Below are 25590 nucleotides of genomic sequence, written 5' to 3' on the forward strand. Positions count from 1 at the left end.
AAACCGCAATCGCGAGAGGCTACAATCCGACCTTTATGAAAGTCGGAAACATGATGGTACGCATTTCTCCTCCTTAAACGAGGCATCACAACAACGTTTCACCAGGCAACGCCGGTCAACTGCTGCTTGTGTACGAGAAATCGGTTCGAATCTTTCCTCATGTCCGCACGTTGTAGGTGTGGCCACCGGCGTCAACCTTGCGTGAATGCTCTGCAAAGCTAATCATTCGCATATCACAGCATGTTCTTGCTGTCGGTTAAATTACGCCTCTGTAGCATGTGATCTTCGTGGTGCAGGAATTTGAATGGCCAGTAGTGTAATTTCATTAGACGGCATCTTAGACTGGCTTCCACAGCAGCAGGCGCGGAGTAAGAATTCTGTAGAAACTGCAGCGGAGTGCGTGCTCGCAGGTGTACCCAGAGGCTGGAGGCGGGGCCCAGGAGGTGAGCGCGCACTGGCTGCTGCAGCGCGCCGCCGCGGACGACTCCCAGCTGCGAGTCGGCGCCGGCGACATGGTGGCCGCCTGCTGCAGCTGGAGTCCTCACCTCGCGCCGCTCATGCTGGCAACAATCGCGCGAGACGCCATCTTCGTCCCTCTCAACCCGGACCAGCCCACAGGTGAGTTCGCCTCCAGGCGCTGAGCGGACGACGAGGGAGCTGACCAGACCCATTCAACAAACGCTCTAACACACCCTCCATTCATTCCTAACTAATAACTAGAGTGTTAGCAGCGACAGCAGAAGAGATTTATAACGAGAAATTAGTAATTGACGGAGCTGACTCCCTATGGTACACAAAACAGGTCAGAACGTTGTTGCAGGAGCAACGAAAACAGCTGGACAAATGCAAAAGAATGCAAAATCCCCAAGATTGGCGAAGTCTTACAAAAGTTCAAAATTTGGCGCAAACACCGAAACAGATGCTTTCAGTAGACTCCAGAACCAAACTCTGTTTTGAAATCTAGCAGAAAATCAGAGAGATTCTGGTCGTATGTGAAATACACCATCGGAAAGACAATTTATTCACTTTGCGACAGCGGTCTAAGGCGCTACAGTCATGGACTGTGCGGCTGGTCCCCGCGGAGGTTCGAGTCCTCCCTCGGGCATAGGTGAGTGTATTTGTCCCTACTTTAATGTAGCTTCAGTAGTGTGTAAGCTTAGGGACTGATGACCTTAGCAGATTTAGATTTCCCGTGATTTCCCTAAATCGCTCCAGGCAAATGCCGGGATGGTTCCTTTGAAAGGGCACTGCCGACTTCCTTCCCTAATCCTATGAGACCGATGACCTCGCTGTCTTGTCTCCTCCCTCAAAACAAATCAAACCAACCAAAGAAGACGAAGTCAATATACCTGATTTCGTATCAAGAACAGCTGCTAACAAGAGTAACGTAGAAGTAGAAATCCTCGCTGTAGCAAAGTAGCTTATGTCAGTTAATAAAGCGAAGTTCTTCAGTTCAGATTGTATACCAGTTAGATGTATTTCACACTATACCGCTATAGAGTCAGTTAACTAGGATCGTGATCTGACTAATCAGTAGAAGAATGTATTTGACAACAAACTAAAACAAATACACTGAAGAGCCAAAACATTATGATCACCACCCACCGCAAGACTGTATGCTGTCTGGTGGCGCCGAAAGCACGTGACGCGGTAAGAGAAGTACACTACCGGCCATTAAAATTGCCAGAACACGAAGATGACGTGCTACAGACGCGAAATTCAACCGACAGGAAGGAGATGCTGTGATATGCAAATGATTAGCTTTCCAGAGCATTCACGCAAGGTTGGCGCCGGTGACGACACCTACAACGTGCTGATATGAGGAAAGTTTACAACCGATTTCTCATACACAAACAGCAGTTGAACGGCGTTGCCTGGTGAAACGTTGTTGCGATGCCTCGTGTAAGGACGAGAAATGCGTACCATCACGTTTCCTACTTAGATAAAGGTTGATTGTAGCCTATAGCGATTGCGATTTATCGTATCGCGATATTGCTGCTCGCGTTGGTCGAGACCCAATGACTGTTAGCAGAATAAGGAAGCGGTGGGTTCAGGAGGGTAATACGGAACGCCGTGCTGGATCCCAACGGCCTCGTATCACTAGCAGTCGAGATGACAGGCATCTTATCCGCCTGGCTGTAAAGGATACTGCAGCCACGTCTCGATCCCTGAGTCAACAGATGGCGACGTTTGCAAGACAACAACCATCTGCACCAACAGTTCGGCGACGTTTGCAGGAGCAAGGACTATTAGCTCGGAGACCTCGGCTGCGGTTACCCTTGACGCTGCATCACAGACAGGAGCGCCTGCGAAGGTGTACTCAGCGACGAACCTGGGTGCACGAATGGCAAAACATCATTTTTTCGAATCAATCCGGGTTCTGTTTGCAGCATCATAATGGTCGCATCCCTGTTTGGCAACATCGCGATGAACGCACATTGGAAACGTGTATTCGTCGTCGCTATACTGGTGTATCGCCAGGCGTGATGGTATGGGGTGCCATTGATTACACGTCTCGGTCACCTCTTGTTCGCATTTACGGCACTTTGAACAGTGGACGTTACATTTCAGAAGTGTTACGACCCGTGGCTCTACCCTTCATTCGATCCATGCGAAACCCTACATTTCAGCGGGATAATGCACGACCGCATGTCGCAGGTCCTGTAGGGGCTTTTCTGGATACAGAAAATGTTCGACTGCTGCCCTGGCCAGCACATTCTCAGGATCTCTCACCAATTGATAACGTCTGGTCAATGGTGGCCGAGCAACTACTCTTGATGAACTGTGGTATCGTGTTGAAGCTACATGGGCAGCTGTATCTGTACACGCCATCCAAGCTCTGTTTGACTCAATGCCCAGGCGTATCAAGGCCGTTATTACGGCCAGAGGTGGTTGTTCTGGGTACTAATTTCTCAGGATCTATGCACTCAAATTGCGTGAAAATATAATCTCATGTCAGTTCTAGTATAATATATTTGTTTAATGAATACCCGTTATCATCTGCATTTCTTCTTGGTGTAGCAATTTTAATGGCCAGCAGTGTATATGTGCGGAGCAGAGACGCATGGGGAATCATTCTAGCAACGATAAGTAGTGCAAATGGGGAAATCCGCCGACTTAAGCGACTTTGGTTAAATACAGATCGTTGTGAGCAGTGTCTGGTAGCGAGGATCTCGGAAACAGCGAAGCTGGTCGGCTGTTAGAGTGCCACCTTAGTGAAAATCCACGGAAAGCTGTTGTTGAATGCTGATACCGCCCGCCCGGCTAGCCGCGCGGTCTAACGCGCTGCTTTCTGAGCGTGAAAGCGTGCCGGTCCCCAGCACTAACCCGCCGAGGCCCGGTGTTCCGGCCAGCCTGTGGATGGTTTTTAGGTGGTTTTCCATCTGTCTCGGCGAATGCGGGCTGGTTCCCCTTATTCCGCCTCAGTTACACTATGCACTATGCACTCTACCACTCAAACATCTGAGGCTATGGCGGGACGAAGCCTCTCCATCGTTTCTAGGTCCTCGGTTCCATACACACACAATGCTGATAATAGGAGTAGGCGACAAGAAGTTTCATTTCCATACCTCATCACAGAACGTAGGGATCGAAGGCTTGCCCGCTGTCTAAAGAAGGATAGGTGGCGATCTGTGGCAGATCTGACAACAGACTACAGTGCTGGCACAGACCCAAGCGTTTTGGAGCACACCGTTCAGTGCACAGAGTTGAACATTGTGATCCGCTTGAGAGGACTGGACCGCGGCCCAATGGAATCGTGTCTCCTGGTCCTGTGAATCCCGTTTATTGATAAACCAGATCTATGGTCGTGTCCAGAACGGACGCAGGCCAGTGGGAGCAACGGTATGTTGTGAATGCCGCCTATAACGTAATACTGCTCCTAGTGCTCTGCGTCTGTGGGGGACATTAACCTGGGCTTCCATGGGACTTGCGCTGGTAAATGAAGGCACCACGTCAGCTGTGAACTACGCGAACATTATTAGAGACCACCTGTAATCCCTTGTGCTTGATCTCTTCCTCAACAGCGATGGAATCTTCCATCAGTATAACTCTCCATGTCATAAGCCAGAATCGTGCTGCTATGGTTTGAGGAGCAGTTGAACTCACGTTGACCTCTTGGCCATCAAATTCGGCTTATCTGGATCCGATGAAACCCAACTGGGGAACTATTGGGCGCCAGCTCCGTGCCCACAAACCGCCCGTAAATTACGGAAAGTGTGTGACCTCCGTGTAGTCATCTGGTGCCATAAAACCTCTGAAAACGATCAAGTACTTGTTGAATCCATAGCACAGAAAATCACTGCTGAACTGCGTTCCAGAAGTGGACCAACACGCTTTCAAGTAGGTGGTCATAATGCTTTTGCACATCATAGTACATGTATCATATATGAACAAGAAACAAATGAAATAACAATCGTACAGTTACCCGCAGCGTCGACAATCAGTTGACATCTCCGATGCATGATTGAAACCAAGTTTTCCGCTTACTCACGTGGAAGAGACCTCCGTACTTAATAATCATGCACAATTGCCCGCTCGACGGAAGCTCCGTACCTAAATACTGGAAAGCTGCACAGCTCACAATAATATTCAAGAAAGTGAGTAGGGGTAATCCTACGAATTATAGATGCATATTATTGATGCCGATTTGCAGGAGGATTTTGCAACGCATACTGTGTTCGAACATCGTGAATCGATGGAAAACGATCTGTTGACACAGTCAGCATGGATTCAGAAAACGCATCCGGATATTGTCATTAATCCAGATCACGAAAGGGGCGTAAATTAAATCCCTAATAATCACTATTTTCAGTAGCTAATGAGCCCTGAGATCTTCCAGTATCTGACTGCGTGCCGCTAGGAAGAGACAGCGCACCTACCCGGGCTGATAAAATTGCAGCTTCCAATGGAATTTCTAACTTTTCCAAAGAATAAATGGTCTGTCACTTTCACGTAGATATTGCTATGACTCACAAAAAAAACGTTCAGGGACAAACTGTAATAAACCATCACTTCAAATAATAAACATCAATGATCGCCAAGCCCGCAGCTCCTGGTTTAGTGGCTAGCGTTGCTGCCTCTGGATCAGTGGGCCCAGGACTCGATTCCCGGCCGGGTTGAGTGTTTGTGCTGTCCTCATAATTTCATCATCATCATTTGTGACAGTGGCTAGAGTGGACTACGAAAAAATTGGACTCTGTTACAATTGGGACTTTGTACGGGCGCTGATGGTGGCGCAGTTGAGCACCCCACAAACCAATCATCGTCATCAACAATCACTAACTTCAAGTCAGAAAAATGCAGTTATGTCACAAATCTTCATACGTTATGGTTCAATAGACGTATACAGTTCCTGTGTTGTGCACTTCTTAGTTACTTAATTTTTTGAGTGGCATTCGTTTGGCCACTGGTGCCTTTTACACTAGCCCAGTTGAGAGATTGTATGCCGAAGATGCTAATCGATCTACCACTGACCTACCGTAGTGACTTTCTCCTCAGGAGGTATGCATGTGGTTTGTCTGCCATACGTGGCCACCCATCCTATGCCTCCTTCTTCGACAACTCCTTTGATCGCCCGTATGGGGCGCGTCCCTCTTCTCTGCTACCTCCTGGAGTTCACTTTCGGCACTTGCTCCGGCGGCGCAACCTTCAACTTTTCCTGTGAATGTGAACCCCGTCCCCACCGTGTTAACCTTGGCCTACATTCGGTTCCTAAGGACACTACTTTAACCTCGTTCTATCACCTCCAATTTCATAACCTTCGCACGGAACTCCGCGATATTACCTTTGTGTACGCTGATGTACCTCGGGCTGACTGAGGCGTCGGGTCTGCCTTCGTGATTGGCGCCGACGTTTTCCGGTATCGGCTTCCAGCACACTGCTCAGCATTTACCCCCAAGCTCTTCGCTATGTATCAGGCTACGGAGCACATCCTACGACTCAGGCTTTTCAACGGTGTTCTCTCCTCAGACTCTCTCAGCGCCCTTCGAAGTCTCTGTGCACTGTACAGCGCCCATTCCTTAGTCGAACGGATCCAGGAAACCTGTCACTCTTGATGGAGCCACAGTGATGTTTCTGTGGGTTCCTGGTCATGCCGATCTGTCAGAAAACGAGGCTGATAACGCTACTGCCAAGGCTGCAGACCTCGTGCCACATCCCACTAGTTCCTATACTGCCTCTGTTGATCGCTGTGTTGCCGTCTGTCAGGAGGTGGTGTAACTTTGGCATCGCCACTGGTCCTCCCTTCGTGGGAATAAGCTCCAGGTATTTAAGCCTCTCCCAGAGGCCTGGATGACCTCCTTTTGGCCTTCTCACCGCGTGGAGGTCATTTTAACTAGGTTGCGTATTGGGCACTGCCTTTTCAGCCATCGCCATTTGTTAAGTGGCGCTCCCCCACCACTTCATGCACATTGCTCCCAACTTTCAACTGTCCTCCATTTCCTGACGGAATGCCCATTTTTTAACCGTTGACGTTCCCGCTTGGTTTTGCCTCCTAAGTTATCGCCCGTTTTAGCAAAAGACGCGCGGGCTGTTGGCCGCGTTTTAGTTTTTATCCGTCATAGCAGTATGGTAAAGGCTATTTAATTTTGAGTCTTGGATCTCTGTTTCTCTATGGTCTATTTTATAGCCCTTAATCCACTTCCCTATTTTTCGCTGTTTCTCTTACGTCGATTGGGATCGTCGTGTAGTCGTTTTTTAGCTCCTCTCTAAAAACCAAATATGTGTGAAATCTTATGGGACTTAACTGCTAAGGTCATCAGTCCCTGAGCTTACACACTACTTAACCTAAATTATCCTAAGAACAAACACACACACCCATGCCCGAGGGAGGACTCGAACCTCCGCCTGGACCGGCCGCACAGTCCATGACTGCAACGCCTCAGACCGTAGCTCCTCTCTATTCGATAGTTTCGATTCGGGCGCGTGTGACCCCAGTTGTTCTTGCTCCCTAAAACAAAACGAAACAAAAAAATCCTTCAATCCTTCACTTTCACTGAGGATAGCAATGTACCAGCAGTTAGCGAATCATATCATAGACATCCTTCCACCCAGATTTTAATCCCACTCTAAAACCTTTCTTTTATTTCCGCCTTTGCCTCTTCGATGTATGGATTGAGCAGTAGATCCTAAAGACTACATCCCTGTCTCACACCCTTTTTAATCCGGACCCTTCGTTCTCAGTCTCCCACTCTTACTGTTCCCTTTTGATTTTCGCATATATTGTCTACCATCCGTATTTTCCTATAGCTTTACTCATGTTTTTCTCAGAATCTTGCACCATTTTACATTGTTGAACTCTTTTTCAGGTCGACAAATCCTATGAACGAATCTCGATTTTCCTTTGGTCTTACTTCCATTGTCAACCGCAATGTCAGAGCTGTCTCTCTGGTGCCATTACTTTTCCTAAAGCCAAACTGATCGTCATCTAACAATACTCAATTTTTTTCCCATTCTTCTGTATACTATTCTTGTCAGCAACTTGCATGCACAAGCTGCTGAGCTGACTGTACGGTAATTCTCGGCTCTGTTCTCTTCGGAATCGCGTGGATGATACTTTTCCGAAAGTCAGATGGTATGTCACCAGTCTCTTAGATACACAAAAGTGAATAGTCGTTTTGTTGTCACTTCCTCCAATGATTTTAGAGATTCTGGAGGAATCTTGTCTATCCATTCTACTTTATTTGGTATTATGTCTTCCTTCAAACTCTGATTCTAGTATTGGATTGCCTACCTTTTCCGTAGCGACTGCTGTTTCTTCTTCTATCAAGTCATCAGACAAGTTTTCCCTCTCATACAAGCCTTCAGGGTACTCCTTTCCAGATGTCCGCTCTCTTCTCTGCACTTAACAGTTGAATTTCATTGCACTCTTTACCCTTTTTGATGTACTTTATACACTGAGGCGACGGAAGTCATGGAATAGCGATACACACATACAGAGATAGCGGTAGTATCGCATACACAAGGTAAAAAAGGGCAGTGCATAGGTGGAGCTACTATATGTACTCAGTGAAAACCTTTCCGACGTGATTATGGCTGCTCGACGGGAATTGTCAAGCTTTCAGCACGGATTGGTAGTTGGAGCTAGTAGCATGGGACATTTCATTTCAGAAATCGTTAGGAGATTCATCATTCCGAGATCCGCATTGTCAAGTGTGTGTCTAGAATAACAAATTTTAGGCACTACCTTTCATCACAGACAACACAGAGGCAGACGACCTTCACTTAACGACCGAGAGCAGCAAGGTTTGCGTAGAGTTGTCAATGTTGACAGACAAGCAACACTGCATGAAATAACCACAGAAATCCATGTGAGACGAAAGACGATCTTCTCCGTTTGAGCAGTGCCGAAATTTGACGTTTATGGGCTATGGCAGCCGACGATCGAAGCGAGTGCCCTTGCTTAACAGTACGACATCGCTTGCACCGCCTCTCCTGGGCTCATGATCAATCCGGTTGCGCCGTAGACGACTGGAAGACAATGTCGTGGTCAGATAAAACTCAATTTCAATTCGTAAGAGCTGATAGGGTTCGAATGTGGCGAAGACACTACAAAGCCGTGGACACAAGTTGTCAACAAGCCACTGTGCCAAGCGGCGATGGCGCCATAATGGTCTGGGCAATGTTTACATGGAATGGACTAGGTCCTCTTGTACAATTGAACCGATCATTAACTGGAAATGGTTATGGTCGGCTACATAGGAGACCATCTGCAGGCATTAATGGACTTCATTTTTATGGATGACGATGCGTCTTGCCATGTCACCCGGCCGCAACAGTTCACAATTGTTTCGTAGAACATTCTGGATAATTCGAGCGACATTAATCCCATCGATCATTCATTGGACATAACAGAGAGGTCATTTCGTGTACAAAAACCTGCGCCGGTAACATTTTCGCAGATATTGACGGCTATAAAGGCAGCTATGGGTTTCGCGCACAGGATTGCCTCTCTGCAATGGATATGGCTGGTCTTCCTGTTTTCCGTCGCGGCTGGAGCAGATTTCCAGCTTGGCTGCTCCGGAGACCCAGACTTATATTAGACTTGACTAATTTTACGAAAGATAGTACTCCAAATTTTACATTCCCATCTCTGTTTTTTAACATTTTAAATGTGCATCACCGTTTTACTGTCATTTACACTGATGGCTCCAAACAAGGGAATTTCCTTCGCTGTTGTGTAGTGTTCTCTGATCATATTATCCGGATTCGCCTCCCTGATGAATATACTGTTTTCGCAGAAGAGCTCCACTCGATCCTGAAGGCACTGGAGCAGATGAATTGTATTCGGGGTAATCTGTTTCTCATCTGCTCCGATTTTCTTAGTGCCTTACAATCATTGCAGAATCTGTATCCAATTGAGGAGATGGTCCAGCCGATATATGACCAACTGTACTTGCTCCAACGGCGGGGTAAGGAGTTGACCTGCTGCTGGGTGCCTGATCATGTAGGAATATGGGGCAATGAACAGGCCGATCAGGCTGCCAAGGAGGCCTGCATAGAGCAGGATGTGGTCCAGTGTCCTATTCCCTTGCAGTCTGTCTTTTCTGCACTCCACAAGAAGTGCACCGAGTTGTGGGTGGAAGAATGGCTGGCGGTGACGGCCAATAAACTGCGGTTGGTGAAGTCAACGACTCGGCTGTGGCGTTCCTCCTGCCGGTTGCTCACGCGGGAAGAAGTGACCCTCACGCGTCTTCGAATCGGGTACTGTCCTCTCACACATAGCTTTCTATTACGGCGGGAGGATCCCCCGTTTTGTGATACTTCTGTTGTGCACATGTCTGTCCGCGACATTTTAACAGACTGCATTTTATACAGTGATGCAACGGCAGAAGCACAAGTTGATGGGCATCTGCCCTGTATGTTAGCTCATGATGAGACGTGTGTGTCTAGGGTTTTAAAGTTTTGTGATATGTCTGGACTCTGGCCTAAACTTTTAGGCTGGAGGTTTTAGTGTACTGCAGAGTGGCTGGCTCCTCCCTTTTTTCCTTGCAGTTAGCCAGCCACTTCCATCTGCTATATTGTTCCACCTCCCTCTACCACTTTCTTCCTGTGCTGTCCGTACTTTTCTGTTGACGGTATGCTTCGTTCCACGCTTCGGTGTGGGTCGGCACATATTTTTCCAACCTTGTTACCTGTGTTTTCCGTTCTGTTTTATCTTCCAGTTCCGAGTATTTTCCTGACACCCCCTAACATTCTGCGTGGTGTCTGTTTGTTCTAAGTCGTGTCTCCCTACAACTTTCGCGCAACGACGGTCTGAGCGTGTTTTTTAGGGAATTGACTAGTTTGAACCTGGGATCTGTTGCTGGTAAGGAGTTGCCAGATCACACATGACGTGTAGAGTTCAGAAGAGTTCAGTGAGACTAGCGATGATATAATCAAATAATGATTTCAGTGTCAGCTCCACTGCACTCCCTGTAAAAGAATCTTAATACTAACTAAATTTAGTGGAAGGGCTTTCCTATTGTTAGTAAGCTGGTAAAATAACGTCGAAAAAGCAGTTAAGTTTACCATTGGAAATTTTATTCTACTCACAAAACATTGTTTATTAATTGCGCTATTGATAAAAGGAAATATTTTAATACAGGATGATAAAAACCAACTACAATCAACAAAAATGCGAGCTAATATTCTCTGAAAAGGTTTCCAACTTCTACAATGAATCGAAGGATGACATATGCCATATCACATCAATAATCTAGGTTTAAATTAAGTTTCATAAAAGAGAAAACCATCAAAAATGGTCTACAGTGACCCTCAATTATCTTTAATTACTTATTTAACTTGTTGTAAATTACAGTGGCTGATGTGGCTCTGCAATAATTATTTAACACAAAAATCATCGCATTTCAGATTTTAACTTCTAGTAGCAAATGTGAATATCATGAGATTTAATTGACGAGCGACACTAGTATTACGTAGAAAGGGAATGTAACAGATGAGACTTCTGCAGTTCTGAGTGAAGCCTTATGTGCTCAAAAATGCGGCATCGCGTGCGTTCATTACCTTGTCGGTGGTTAGTCAGCGTCAGGGGGCGGCGGGCGGCGCAGCTCCACGCACCTCGCCATCTCGGAAGCAACTCTCTAACTTCTCTTCACTACAATTTACCGAAATTGGTTTAAGAAAAAGGTATCTGGCTGTGTTTTCAACTGACCAATCAGGGTCTCAGTGTTAACCATAAGCTCTGCCTACAAAAATTCTGTCTCTCCAATGAGAAACGTTATACTTTTCGTGGTGGGGCAATGTTTTTAATGTTTGAAACGTAACAGAGACGCGTATAGCCTCACGCTAAAACTTGCAGCTGGTGTGGCCCTTTTAGTGTTATCGGAAGGTCTATACTGTTCTTCTGGAGGGCTCTATCTTTTAACATGGGCTGGGGGCTCCTCGTGACGGTTGGCCAGCGATGTGGGTGTCCGTCCGTTATCGTAGAGCCTTCTAGCTTACACGACTCTGCTCTCGGCTTCTGTTCTCGTTTCTCCTCTCGGAACTGCGTCTGTTTCACGGTGGGAAGGTGTGACATGCATTTAGGCGTTCTTGTGTTAGTCTGTGGTATTCCATTTGCTCACTTGATGATCGTATAACTTTGGTTAATTTAATGTCAAGATTTATTCGGAGCTATGTGAGATACTGCCGGATTTGCTATCATGTCAGGATTTTCATGGAATGTGTTGGATTTGCCTGACACCTTACAACCCGTCTCAATCTGTTACTGAGCAGCCGCTGAAGACCTTGCCGTCGTTCGCCTATGCAACCCTCTCCATCCATATAAAGGCAGCATGGCTCAATATTTCTGCAGGGCACTTCCAACGACTTGAGTCCATGCTACATCGAGTTGCTGCACTATGCCGGGCAAAAAAAAGGAGGTCTGATACGACATCAGGCGGTATTCTATGACTTTAGTCAAGTCTGTATATTGCTCAATAGGTGCAGCGCAGTTCATCTTTGCTACAGATGGTTGAAATAGCTCTGAGCACTTCTTCTTTCACTGGTGCCATGTCCCGCACTGACACAGGATCGGCATTATTAGGAACGGATTTGGCAAGGTTAGTGGAAAGGCGTGGCCGGATGCCCTTCCTGCCGCCACCCCGTACCTCCCATGAAGGAGTTAGTGTACCCCAGCTGTCTGCGACGAGTGAAATCCATGGAATACTGCGAAAGTGTTAAGATGTTTGCAAGCCGTGTAACTGAGGCGGAACGTGGGGATCAGCCCGGGATTCACCTAGGGGGATGTGAAAAACAGCCTAAAAACCAGATTCAGGCTGGCCGGCACACAGGCCCTCGTCGTTAATCTGCCGGGCGGATTCGAACCGGCGCCGGCGCAACTACCCGAGACCAGGAAACAGCGCATTAGTGCGCTCGGCTAACCTGGAAGGTTTCAAATAGCTCTGAGCACTATGGGAGGTCATCAGTCCCCTAGATTTAGAACTACTTAAACCTAACTAACCTAGGGACATCACACAAGTCCATGCCCCAGGCAGGATTCGAATCTGCGACCTTAGCAGCAGCACGGTTCCGGACTGAAGCGCCTAGAACCGCTCGGCCACAGTGGCCGGCTTTGCTACAGACCCCGCGCAATCTTAGCCGTCCCTGTTTTCCTCTTGTGAGAGCACACGTCTGCACTTCTGTTATGTGACGCAGAGGACCTGCGGCGGCTGCTGGTGCGGCTGTCCCCCGCGGCTGTGCTGTGCGAGCAGGCGGCGCTGGGGGCGGTGTCTGCGGCCAGCCCCGTGCAGCCGCAGCCCCTGGGCGCCGCCGCCCCCGTGCCGGCAGCGGACGTGCAGCGCTTCGTGACCCAGCAGCTGTCGCGGCCGCCGCCCACGGGGGAGGAGGCGCGCCGGCCCGTCATCGCGCTGCACAGCTCCGGCACCACCGGCGACCCCAAGACCATCCTGCACTCCCAGGCCAGCTTCTCTGCACTGCTCGACGTCATCAGGTGAGACCAACACCGCTGGAGGCCTCCGCAGCGCTGGAAGTTTGCAAACAATGACATTCTACATCTATGTCTACTTCTGCATTTATACTCCGCATGCCACCCAGCGGTGTGTGGCGGAGGGCACTTTTTTCCACTGTCTTTGCCTCCCTTTTCTGTTCCAGTCGCGTATGCTTCGCGGGAAGAACGATTGCCGGAAAGCCTCCGTGCATGCTCCAATCTCTTTAATTTTACATTCATGATCTCCTCGGGAGGTATAATTACGGGGCAGCAATATATTCGATACCTCATCCAGAAACGCACCCTCTCGAAACCTGGCGAGCAAGCTACACCGCGATGCAGAGCGCCTCTCTTGCAGAGTCTGCCACTTGAGTTTGCTAAACATCTCCGTAACGGTATCACGGTTACCAAATAACCCTGTGACGAAACGCACCGCTCTTCTTTGGATCTTCTGTATCTCCTCCGTCTACCCGATCTGCTACGGATCATTCCACTTCAAATCGTTCCTCCCTCTGTTGGAGGCCAGATGGTATCGTTTATTTGTCATGGTTGCGGGTGTTTGTCTTCTTCTCGTGTTGACTGGCGCCTCTCGGTTTCTGTACGCTGGGCGCAGCTTCTGCGATTTTGTAATTGTCTTTATGCTTATAGCCCTATAGACGGCTATTGCTTTGGCCTACAGCCGCTTGAGCTTCACATTTGAAAGTTGTCGAAAGCACTGTCAATGATTTCCTTAAGCTGACTCGACTGTAGTAGTGTCTTAACTGTAAACACTACATGTATTAAAATTTCACGCATAATATGACATTTTTTTCACGCGTCTCAGTGTCTGGTTTTGTCTCTTGAACCGTATGTCATTCGAGGTATATTAATTTAGGTACATTAAGCGGTGTATTTAGGGGTACTGTCTGCGACGTATGTTGCGAATAGAGTTCGTAACAAAGAAGTAATAAAATTGAACGTCATGTATTATGTGGCAGCTTTTCACGCATCTCATTGAGCCATATCTCCTGGATTGTTATAGGTAGATGGTTATTACGTCCATAGCAATTGTTTCGTTACAGTAATGGATGCGTGTACAAAGTTTGGTTGCAATCGGTCCTATGCTTTAGGAGGAGATACGGAATATGAGCACACACACACACTTTTGTAATATGTATGGATGTATGTCAGTATTGTGAAATTCACAGCTTGTTTCGTTTCATGTTTACCGCAGGAGGAAAGACTCAAACTACCGTGAGGGTGATGTGTTCGTGATAAACACGCCATTCTTCTGGGTGACACAAGTAGTCGCCACGCTGATGTCGATGGACTTCCCTGTCAAAGTGGTGGCGGTAAAAGGCATGGACCCCGCAGCCTTTCGTGACGCAATACAAAAATACCAGGTAAGAATACATCTGTTTTCCTCATTTTTCATATAGGTACCGACCAATTCGTAACAGTCCTGTCCAGCAGTACAGTTTAGCGCTATGAACAGACTTCATCTGCACCTGTATCTATCAAATTAATCCCGCTGACTTTCACATATCTCATTTTACTTTAAAGGCTTCTTACCTCGTCAGTTCTATTCAGTGTCTCTCAATTCCTTGCCTTATCTGTTTACGAAATCATCCACCTTTAGGCAATGCATTTTTTAGCTTCCATTATCACTTATATTTTTCCACAGCCTACATTTCACTTCCGTACAGTATAGTGATCTAGGCTTCCAGCATAAGTTAACCACTTTCTCAAAATTCACATTTTGAGACCTACATTTATTTTGGTGACGAGTACTACTTTTACTTATGCCAATCTGTTTTTGATGTCTCCATTGATTTGGTCATCTCATTTTTTCCGAGTCTAATGCTAGGAGCCCCGCACAAATGGCATGTGACAACAAATTTTCACACAGCCTTAGGCCAAGAATTATTGACGTGCTGTTGACAATGACTGGTCATTCCGAACCAGTTTAGCCACTGAAATATTTTATGTTAGTTTTTGACTACAATTAACTTTATTGCTAGAATGGGGTTGCTGCTCCGCAGCGGAGTGTGTGCTGATATGAAACTTCCTGACAGATTAAAACTGTATGCCGAACCGAGACTCGAACTCGGGACCTTTGCCTTTCGCGGGCAAGTGCTCTACCAACTGAGCTACCCAAGCATGGCTCACGACCCGTCCTCACAGCTTCAGTTTTGCCAGTACCTCGTCTCCTACCTTCCAAACTTCACAGGTTCGGAGAAGAGCTTCTGTGAAGTTTAGAAGGTAGGAGTCGAGGTACTGGCAGAATGGAAGCTGTGAAGATGGGTCGTGAGTCGTGCTTGGATAGCTCAGTTGGTAGGGTACTTGTCGGCGGAAGGCAAAGGTCTCGAGTTCGAGTCTCGGTCCGCCTCCCAGTTTTAATCTGAAAGGAAGTTTCAGCTTTGTTGCTCTTTCTCGTTCCTAGCTTCAGTCGTCTCTTACTAAATAGATTCATAGTTATTAGAATTTTTCATTTCTTGATTGCGTCACACCAGTTTTCTAGTTGTCTATCTATTTGTTACAAATCCTCTGACTAAAGGACTAAGTCGTGTGTCAAGTTTTAGATTGTTACGTCCTCCTTGCACTTTCATTGCTCCCAGATTTTTCCAACACTTTCTCCGTTGGTCTTTTCACTTACAGCTTCAAGTGATAGTAATGAGCTGTTACCCTTTCTTAGAACCTTGGATTTTTGAACTTACCCTTCTCAATCTTCCTCTTCTGTTACTTTTTTATTTTTATAGATATTATGTGCTATTTCTGTCTGCTTTTTATCTCCAGAGTAGTTAGAATTTCCTATTAACTTACTTCAGCGTAAACTGTCAAGTCCTTTCTTTATTCCACAAATCTATGAATACATAAAGACATTTAATAGTCATTTCATTTTACTCAGTCATGCAATTAATTTCTATAGTCGTATTGTAACAACACTTCTACTTTTTGAAATTTTATATGTGCTGTCTTAAATTAACTGTCAGTTAATAAGATTTTAAACTAAGAAGGCGTGCAGAAAAGTAATGCCTCCATTTCCTTTATGTGGATCTCTTAAAAAGCATTTTCAATAAAACACAGGTTATTAACATGGGTGTGGTTTCAATGGACAACAGTGAAAGGCTAATTCATCCATAATATACTTCTGTAGATGTCATAAGTTTGCAACAATCTAATATGTAACTTAAAATTCTGATTTGCTTATTTTGCCCAGATTGTTTTTCTTTCACCAGCCAGAAGTCATTCTGATGAAGGTTTTTTAAAGATCTGACAAAACCATTATTTTCAGAGATCAGATCAGAATAGCTTACACATTGGAATGAATTAGCTCTTTTTCATGACTCACCATTCACTCATAAAAATAAAAAAAAGATGGCATCTTGCCTTTTTAATTCTGGTCATACTATCAGTATGACAATATATGTACTCAAGAAGGAAAAATTAATCATTATTACGATTTATAAATAAAATGTCCTATTTATGTTAATGGTTGATGAAAACTACATGCTAGAAATCCTGAACGGGTGGCGGGGGGGGGGGGGGATATGAGTATGGGAGTGGGGGGCCATTTGAAGGTAACTTTTTACATTTTTCTTGAAGAACTCGAGAAACGCAGCCTCAAGTAGAAACGGATCGCAGTACAAAATTTAACTACATTAAATTTCCTACAAAACAGCTTCTATTCATTTTTATCCAGGACTAATAATTTCTGCAAAGAGAGTGGTAGAACACTGAAAATCTTGAACAAAGTGCATAAACTGTAGCTTAGGTAGATTTTGTAGCCCATTTTGAGATAGTTTTCCAAGCTAATAGACCAGAAGTGTGTCATATCAAACTGTTTATCTCAACTTCCTCCATGTCACTATGGTAGACTGTAAACAGTTATCGTTTCCACCCTGTATTTTCGCTCTTGATCTGAATAGAAAAAAATCAGATTTCAGAATACCAGTTAATGTTCATAAACTTTTAAGTGAATTGTTACTTCTCTTACTCTGACTTGGCATTGTATGTTTTTGGCAATAATTGAGTCACACGAGCTTTGATCTTCAGCCACAGCATCCATGGAGTGGATCGAGAAGTGACTCGAGTGTCACTCCCTTAATACAGAGAAATCCCAAAGCGACTCTAAAAACACTCTGCTCTATTAAATCTGAGGTGGTTTTCATTAATCATTGATATTAATATCAGTTGTGGTCTCAACTTGATCAAGACAGTCTATTTTTACTTAAACAGAATCAGATACTTTTCTCGGTCCACACTTCTGCAGCTTTTGAAATGATATGCTCACAGGACACTGATGTACATAGATACATAATATTTTCTGAATTAATTGGTATAGTGTTGGGTACAGCAATTATCCAGTTTCTGGTTTCCCACTAGTTTGAGACTACTGTTTCTAGCAAACATGTCCATACCTCATGGTTTAGTAGCTAGCGTTTTTACCTCTGGATCACGGGGTCCCAGGTTTGATTCCCCACCGGGTTGGGGATTTTCTCTGCATGGGGACTGGGTGTTTGTGTTGTCCTCATCATTCCATCATCATCCATGAAACTGACTAGCTTGGGCTGTGTACAAATATGGAATGTGTTCGGGCGCTGATGAGCGAGCAGTTGAGCGCTCCACAAACCAATCATCATCATCTAGCAAACATGCCTCAGATAAATATTTGTCTAGTTTGACAACCACTGTACATCCCAGGTTTGTCAATTCCTTGGAGCCGAGAACTCCAAACATCTGCTCATATACTGCCAGGAAACAGAAAATTAGTACACCTGGAAAGACATCGTTGAGTTTCATCTGTGGGCACCTGGGAGATGATAATGGTTTCAACGCTGCTAACCAATGGGTAGCGTAGTGACATAGCTGACAGAGTGCTACTGTGTCTACCCTTTAATTGTGAATGTTCAGCCATAAGGCTCTGTTTGGTGCAAATGTATGAAGCAATCAGACAACCATTCCATGGAGACACGCTCGTGCTTCCTACAGCCAACTGAGCGAGTTTGAAAGGGGTCAGATTTTGGCCTTCCGAGTGATGGTATAGTCCTTTTGAAGAATTGTCACGTAAGCTGGATGTGCTGCGTCACTTGTGCAACGATGCTGGAATCAGGGACAACGTGAACACCCATAGAAGCGGTTCTGGACGACCAAGCAGCACAGACACCTGTCAGGACTGTCATATTGCAAGGAAAGCAGTGGTACATCATACAGCTACCACAGCACAGATAAGAGGGCTTGTGAACCCAGACATGTTAAGACGAACTGTTGTGAACATGTTATTAACAGTGAGACTGTGGGCATACGCACCTGTAACCCATCTTCCACTCGCGCCACAGCATAGCTCGACTGGTGTCGTTGGAGGATCACTTGGGAGATGAAAAGGCAATGAAGCAGATTCTGCCTGCATGCAAGTGGTGGTCGTTTGTGTGTATGATGTAGACATGGTGGTCACTGTCTCATACAGTGTGTTTTTCCAAGACACAGTGGCTCCATCACAGCCCTTATGGTTTGGAGTGCGATAAACTAGAATTCTTTCACTTTTCGTGTTTCAGGACATAATGCTAACCAGTGCTCGATATGTTCGGATTGTTGTTAGACCTGTTCTTTTACCGTTCTTGTTAAAGGAAGCTGATGTGTTATTCAAACAAGTAATTCACACACACACACACACACACACACACACACACACACACACACACACACACTGCCCCTTACTCATGTGTCTCATCAACTAACAACTCTTACAGAACTATGTGAACAGGCCGAACAGGTGTGGCATAACTTATCCCAGGATAGTATTTGCCATCTGTGTGACAGACTTGATGCCAGAGTCATTGCCTCCTTTTCTGCCTCTGGAAGTTACACCATGTACTAATGTGGGTGTTTCATCACCTGGTACCTCAGAACCATTTGTGCTACTGTACTCCACATGCAGTGTTGAAGCAGTAGATCATGAGTGAATTGGGAACCTGTAAATGGGTGTACCAAAGTTTTTTCCAGCAATGTATTTTATGCACAACAGCTAAATTACATAATCTGTGCTACATAATATCTTTCATTGACCTGGAGTCAATTACCAGTAAAATAATAAGAAACGATCAGGAAATGGATAGAGTAACCTCTCTCAACTTCTTGGGAAATACTGTCTTATACATAACAGACATGGACATTCGCGAGAAGAAAGATTCAATCACAACAAAAGAATAATCTGTAGATGCATCAGAATTAAAGTAAGAAATAAAACACTATCTAAATTCTACAAAACGTTGTCAATATCGATTGTGAAATGGGGAATGAACTGTAACAAAAAGAAATGGCCAAAGAATACAATCGTTGGAGATGCGACTCCTGTGGAAAGTAGCTATGTACACACTGATGGGAGAATGAATGCTAACATCAGAGAAGAACGGAACATGAAATCTTAAATGAAAAGATTAAGAAAGACAGATTTAACTGATGATAAGAGTAGAAGACGACAGGACATCAAAATTAATTGTGAATTATAACCCAGTGGGCAGAAGACCTCCAGGAAGACTGAAGAAAAGGGTGGAGAGATCAGTAATTTTAACCAAATGGGCAAAAAAAAATGGCTGATACATGCAAAGAGAAGACATCTCATATTTCAAAAAATGTATGTCTTTAAGTAACCGTGATTTAATGTTTTCTGTAATAAGTTCAAAAGCGTGGTCTGATGTAAGAGGGTTCTTGAAGGCATTAATCTGATCAGGCTAAATAAATAAATAAATAAAACCAACTGCTATATACATGCACTATGATTTATACAAAAATAATTCTCTAATGTACATACTATTATTACTGCAAGGAATCGTATCCAGCAGATCCGAACTCAGATGGGAGGCACTAAGTCAACAAAAAAAAAATAGCTAGCTGAATCTGGGATTGAGCCAAGAGAGCAGAGGGTTTCCTGACTCACTTTGGGATCCGCTCCGCGGGGTGCAGTAAGCCTTTGGGACGGGAGTTACTCCTGGCTAGCTTTGCTACCTGTTCCTTACGAGAGGGTGGGGAGACCAATCAGCTACTGGGAAGAGAGTGACTCCTGAGTCACTTTGCGATCCACTCAGTGCAAGTGGTGGCTGAAGATCCGCAGCTTGTGCGACTCCCTTGATCACCAACAGCATACGATTCCAAGTAAAAGGACCAGAGGTAACAGTTCACATAAAAATTCATAAACGTTGATTGGGCTCCTAATATGGTACTTTTCTTTTCAAATCAAGATCGAAAGTGCAGGGTGTAAACAGTAACAGTTAATAAAGTACCACTGTGATGTAGAATAATTTGATATACGACACTTCTCGTCTGAAAACTACCTCCATGTAGGCTTCACTTTGTGCCAGATTTTCAATATTCTCTCGCTCTCTTTGAACAAAGTAATCTTCAAACGCACTCCCACTCCAACGCTCACCCACCACCGCACAGGATTTCTTGTATGTTGATCATGGCATTCCCTACTCCATTGTACCACAATATGCCACTACACAAGAAACGATCTTACGTGGTGGCTTAAATGGCGTCATTGAAACTAGACATTTTCTTGGGACGTGGATTACTACACATTTCGCCGTCAAAAGCGACAGTTCTTAGTGTGATGAGCAACAGGACTACGTTTCTGACAACCGCTAACACTGCTGAGGCCCTCAGGACCGTTATGCCCTTCTTTAAGAACATCGTGAACTAGCAACCACATTGAACGAGATCCCATCCATTTAGAGTGCCGTGTTTGCTTTGGTATATGAGGTGGAAGCAATAGGAACCTTTCGAAATAATTCAGCGAAATTCGAATCCGATCCAATTCAACAGAGGGTGCTTATGCACTTTCATCTCTTCTGTTTCGTGTCTTAGCTTGTTACAAATAATTTCTGCTTTCACTGTTTCCATACATATCTTAGTAATAAATAACACCTTATTGTGATTACTATACCCAATACGTTGAAGGAATCTGAAAAGGTCCCACGCTTGGCACGAAAATGTGATGAACTGAGGAGCCGAAATTAAAATGCCCCATATTAGGCACCAAATTTTGTAAAAATTTGAATAAATTGTAAATCATGGTAATAGTTACTACGATAATATTTGCATTGTTAGATGCGTCTGTATGTTCTGGAGAGCCAAAGAAATTGGTACACCTGCCTAATATCGTGTAAGGCCCTCGCGAGCACGCAGAAGTGCCGGAACATGACGTGGCATGGACCTGACTAACGTCTAAGGCAGTGCTACAGGGAACTGAAACCATCAATCCTGCAGGACTGTCCATAAATCCGTAAGGGTACGAGGGTGTGGAGATCTCTTCTGAAAAGCACGTTGCAAGGCATCCCAGATATGCTCGATGATGTTCAAGTTTGGGGAGTTTGGTGGCCAGCCGAAGTGTTTAAACTCAGAAGAGTGTTCTTGGAGCCACTCTGTAGCAATTCTGGTCGTGTGAGGTGTCGCATTGTCCTGCTGTAGTTGGCCATTGGAATGCACAATGGACATGAATGGATGCAGATGATCAGACAGGATGCTTACGCGCGTGCCACCTGTCAGGGTCCTATCTAGACGTTTCAGGCTTCCCATATCACACCAACTGCACACGCCCCACACCATTACAGAGTCTCCACCAGCTTGAACAGTCCTCTGCTGACATGCAGGGTCCATGAATTCAACAGTTTGTCTCCATACCCGTACATGTCCATCCGCTCGATACAATTTGAAAGGAGACTCGTCCGACCAAGCAACAAATTTCCAGTCATCAACAGTCCAATGTCGGTGTTGTGGGGCCCAGGTGAGGCATAAAGCTTTGTGTTGAGCATCATCAAGGATATACAAGTGGGCCTTCAGCTCCGAAAACCCATATCGATGATCTTTCGCTGACACTTGTTGATGGTCCAGCATTGAAATCTGCAGAAATTCGAAGGGCTGCACTTCCGTCACGTTGAGCGATTCTCTTCGGTCGTCGTTGGTACCATTCTGGCAGGAAGGTCATGCACCTAGGAGAGGCGGTGCAGGCGATATCGGGCTGTTAGGAATCACCCCTACGTCAGTCGTTGGCTGCCATAGCCCATTAGCGCCAAATTTCGCAACACCGTCCCAACGGATACGTTTGTCAAAGGTCCCACATTGATTTTTTCGGTTATTCCTTGCAGTGTTGTTTGTCTGTTAGCACTGACACTTCTACAGAAACGCCGCTACTCTCGGTCGTTAAGTGAAGGCTGTCAGCTTAAACTCTGGTATTCTCGCCACACTCTCGACACTGTGGATCCCGAAATATTGAATTCCCCAACAATTTCCCCAATGGAATGTCCCATTTGTCTATCTCGAACTGCCATTCCGAGTTCCAAGTCCGTTAATTGCCGTCCTGCATAAGTAATCACATCGGGAACATTTTCACACGAATCACGAGTACAAATGACAACTCCGCCAATGCACTGCCCTTTCATACCTTGTGTGCACGCTACCACTGCCATCTGTGTATGTACTAATCACTATTCCACGACTTCTATCACCCTAGTGTATTAGTAACATGTGGCAGTGCCTGCTGATGTCTTACGCGGGCGTGCTGCTAGGCAACGACCGTGCTGACCCCGCCGCACGTGTGGACGCGGCTGACGAAGATGGAGGACTCGACCCACGAGCAGTTCCGGTCGCTGCGCTTCCCGGTCAGTTCGGGCTCCACGCTGGACTCTAGCAAGGCGGCGCTGCTGCACCAACGGCTGGGCGTGCGCATGGCTCAGTGGTACGGCACGTCAGAGGTGCTCCCCATCGCCGGAATCACCAGGGGCGAGGGCGGAGCGCTGCCGCCCACTGGCTCCGTGGGCCGCATCAACGCCTACACGCAGGCCAGGGTGAGAGCCGCAGCGGGAACTCAGCCCGCTCCACCCAGCTCCAACGGCGATTAGATTAGATTGGATTGGATTAATACTTGTTCCATGGATCATGAATACGACACTTCGTAATGATGTGGAACGTGTCAGGTTAATAACAGCTGTCTGTACAAGATATTACATTACACAAAATATTGCATGACACTAATGTTTAAGTTGTTTCATTTTGTTTTTATTTTTCTCCTTAATTTATATCTAAAAATTCAACAAATGAATAGAAGGAGTTGTCATCTAGAAATTATTTTAATTTATTTTTAAATGTTAGTTGGCTATCTTTCAGGCTTTTGATGATTTTCGGTAGGTGGCTAAAGACTTTTGTGGCAGCATAATTTACCCCTTTCTGTGCCAAAGTCAGATTTAACCCTGCATAGTGAAGATCATCCTTTCTCCTGGTGTTATAGCCATGCACACTGCTATTACTTTTGAACTGGGTTGGATTATTAACAACAAATTTCATAAGTGAATATATATACTGTGAGGTTACTGTGAGGATCCCTAGATCCTTAAATAGATGTCTGCAGGATGACCGTTGGTGGGCTCCAGCAATTATTCTTATTACACGTTTTTGAGCAATGAATACTTTTATACTCAACGATGAATTACCCCAGTATATGATGTCATACGAAAGCAGTGAATGAAAGTAGGCATAGTAAGCTAATTTACTGAGATTCTTATCACCAAAATTTGCAATAATCCTAATAGCATACGTAGCTGAACTCAGACGTTTCAGTAGACCATCAATGTGTTGCTTTCAATTTAACCTCTCACCATTGGACACACCTAAAAATTTTGAAAATTCTACTTTAGCTACAGACTTCTGTTCAAAGTCTATATTTATTACTGGAGTTGTGCCATTTTCTTCTTCGTCTTCTTCTTCTCCTTCTTCTTCTTCTGCTTCATTTCACGGAGGATTATAGTCTGTTCCTTGGTCTTCCAGTATCTCTCTTTTCTGTAGGTCTATTGTCTTTAAGATGTATAACTATTCTCTCTGTCCTAATTCTTTAAGTATGCTTCAAACGCTTATAAGAAAGATTAAGGAAAGACAAACCTACGTTTCTAGCAGTTGTAGACTTAGACAAAGCTTTTGACAATGTTGACTGGAATACTCTCTTTCAAATTCTGAAGGTGGCAGGCGTAAAATACATGGAGCGAAAGGCTATTTACAATTTGTACAGAAACCAGATAGCAGTTATAAGAGTCGAGGGACATGAAAGGGAAGCAGTGGTTGGGAAGGGAGTGAGACAGGGTTGCAGCCTATCCCTGAAGTTATTCAATCTGTATATTGAGCAAGCAGTGAAGGAAACAAAAGAAAACTTTGGAGTAGGTATTAAAATCCACGGAGAAGAAATAAAAACTATGAGGTTCGCCGATGACTTTGTAATTCTGGCAGAGACAGCAAAGGATTTGCAAGAGCAGTTGAACGGAATGGACTGTGTCTTGAAAGAAGGATATAAGATGGACATCAACAAAAGCAAAACGAGGATAATGGAATGTAGTCGAATTAAGTCAGGTGATGCAGAGGGAATTAGATTAGGAAATGAGACACTTGAGGTAGTAAAGGAGTTTTGCAATTTGGGAATAAAATAACTGCTGATGCTCGAAGTAGAGAGCATATAAAATGTAGACTCGCAATGGCAAGGAAAGCGTTTCTGAAGAGAAATTTGAAAACATCGAGTATTGATTTAAGTGTCAGGAAGTCATTTCTGAAAGTATTTGTATGGAGTGTAGCCATGTATGGAAGTGGAAAGTGGACGATAAAAACACTCCTGGAAATTGAAATAAGAACACCGTCAATTCATTGTCCCAGGAAGGGGAAACTTTATTGACACATTCCTGGGGTCAGGTACATCACATGATCACATTGACAGAACCACAGGCACATATACACAGGCAACAGAGCATGCACAATGTCGGCACTAGTACAGTGTATATCCACCTTTCGCAGCAATGCAGGCTGCTATTCTCCCATAGACACGATCGTAGAGATGCTGGATGTAGTCCTGTGGAACGGCTTGCCATGCCATTTCCACCTGGCGCCTCAGTTGGACCAGTGTTCGTGCTGGACGTGCAGACCGCGTGAGATGACGCTTCATCAAGCCCCAAACATGCTCAATGGGGGACAGATCCGGAGATCTTTCTGGCCAGGGTAGTTGACTTACACCTTCTAGAGCACGTTGGGTGGCACGGGATACATACGGACGTGCATTGTCCTGTTGGAACAGCAAGTTCCCTTACCGGTCTAGGAATGGTAGAACGATGGGTTCGATGACGGTTTGGATGTACCGTGCACTATTCAGTATCCCCTCGACGATCACCAGAGGTGTACGGCCAGTGTAGGAGATCGCTCCCCACACCAAGATGCCGGGTGTTGGCCCTGTGTGCCTCGGTCGTATGCAGTCCTGATTGTGGCGCTCACCTGCACGGCGCCAAACACGCATACGACCATCATTGGCACCAAGGCAGAAGCGACTCTCATCGCTGAAGACGACACGTCTCCATTCGTCCCACCATTCACCCCTGTCGCGACACCACTGGAGGCGGGCTGCACGATGTTGGGGCGTGAGCGGAAGACGGCCTAATGGTGTGCGGGACCGTAGCCCAGCTTCATGGAGACGGTTGCGAATGGTCCTCGCCGATACCCCAGGAGCAACAGTGTCCCTAATTTGCTGTGAAGTGGCGGTGCGGTCCCCTACGGCACTGCGTAGGATCCTACGGTTTTGGCGTGCATCCGTGCGTCGCTGCGGTCCGGTCCCAGGTCGACGGGCACGTGCACCTTCCGCCGACCACTGGCGACAACATCGA

At 45.5% G+C, this 25590-nt stretch overlaps 1 protein-coding gene and 1 non-coding gene across 3 annotated transcripts in view; one reads left to right on the forward strand and one right to left on the reverse strand.

Moving 5' to 3' along the window:
• Positions 1 to 25590, forward strand: part of LOC126281648 (probable 4-coumarate--CoA ligase 1) — a 142136-nt gene that overhangs the window by 93401 nt on the left and 23145 nt on the right. For both annotated transcript variants that reach the window (XM_049980785.1, XM_049980786.1), the window contains exons 3-6: positions 411 to 618; positions 12637 to 12931; positions 14142 to 14310; positions 22471 to 22749. In XM_049980785.1, coding sequence (XP_049836742.1) covers positions 411 to 618; positions 12637 to 12931; positions 14142 to 14310; positions 22471 to 22749 — 951 coding nt within the window. The remainder of the gene's footprint in view (positions 1 to 410; positions 619 to 12636; positions 12932 to 14141; positions 14311 to 22470; positions 22750 to 25590) is intronic.
• On the reverse strand, positions 14994 to 15068 carry Trnas-cga (transfer RNA serine (anticodon CGA)). The gene has a single exon. It is a non-coding gene; the product is annotated as a tRNA-Ser (tRNA).

The sequence above is a fragment of the Schistocerca gregaria genome, chromosome 7 (assembly GCF_023897955.1).
Source record: "Schistocerca gregaria isolate iqSchGreg1 chromosome 7, iqSchGreg1.2, whole genome shotgun sequence".
Taxonomy (NCBI): Eukaryota; Metazoa; Arthropoda; class Insecta; order Orthoptera; family Acrididae; genus Schistocerca; species Schistocerca gregaria.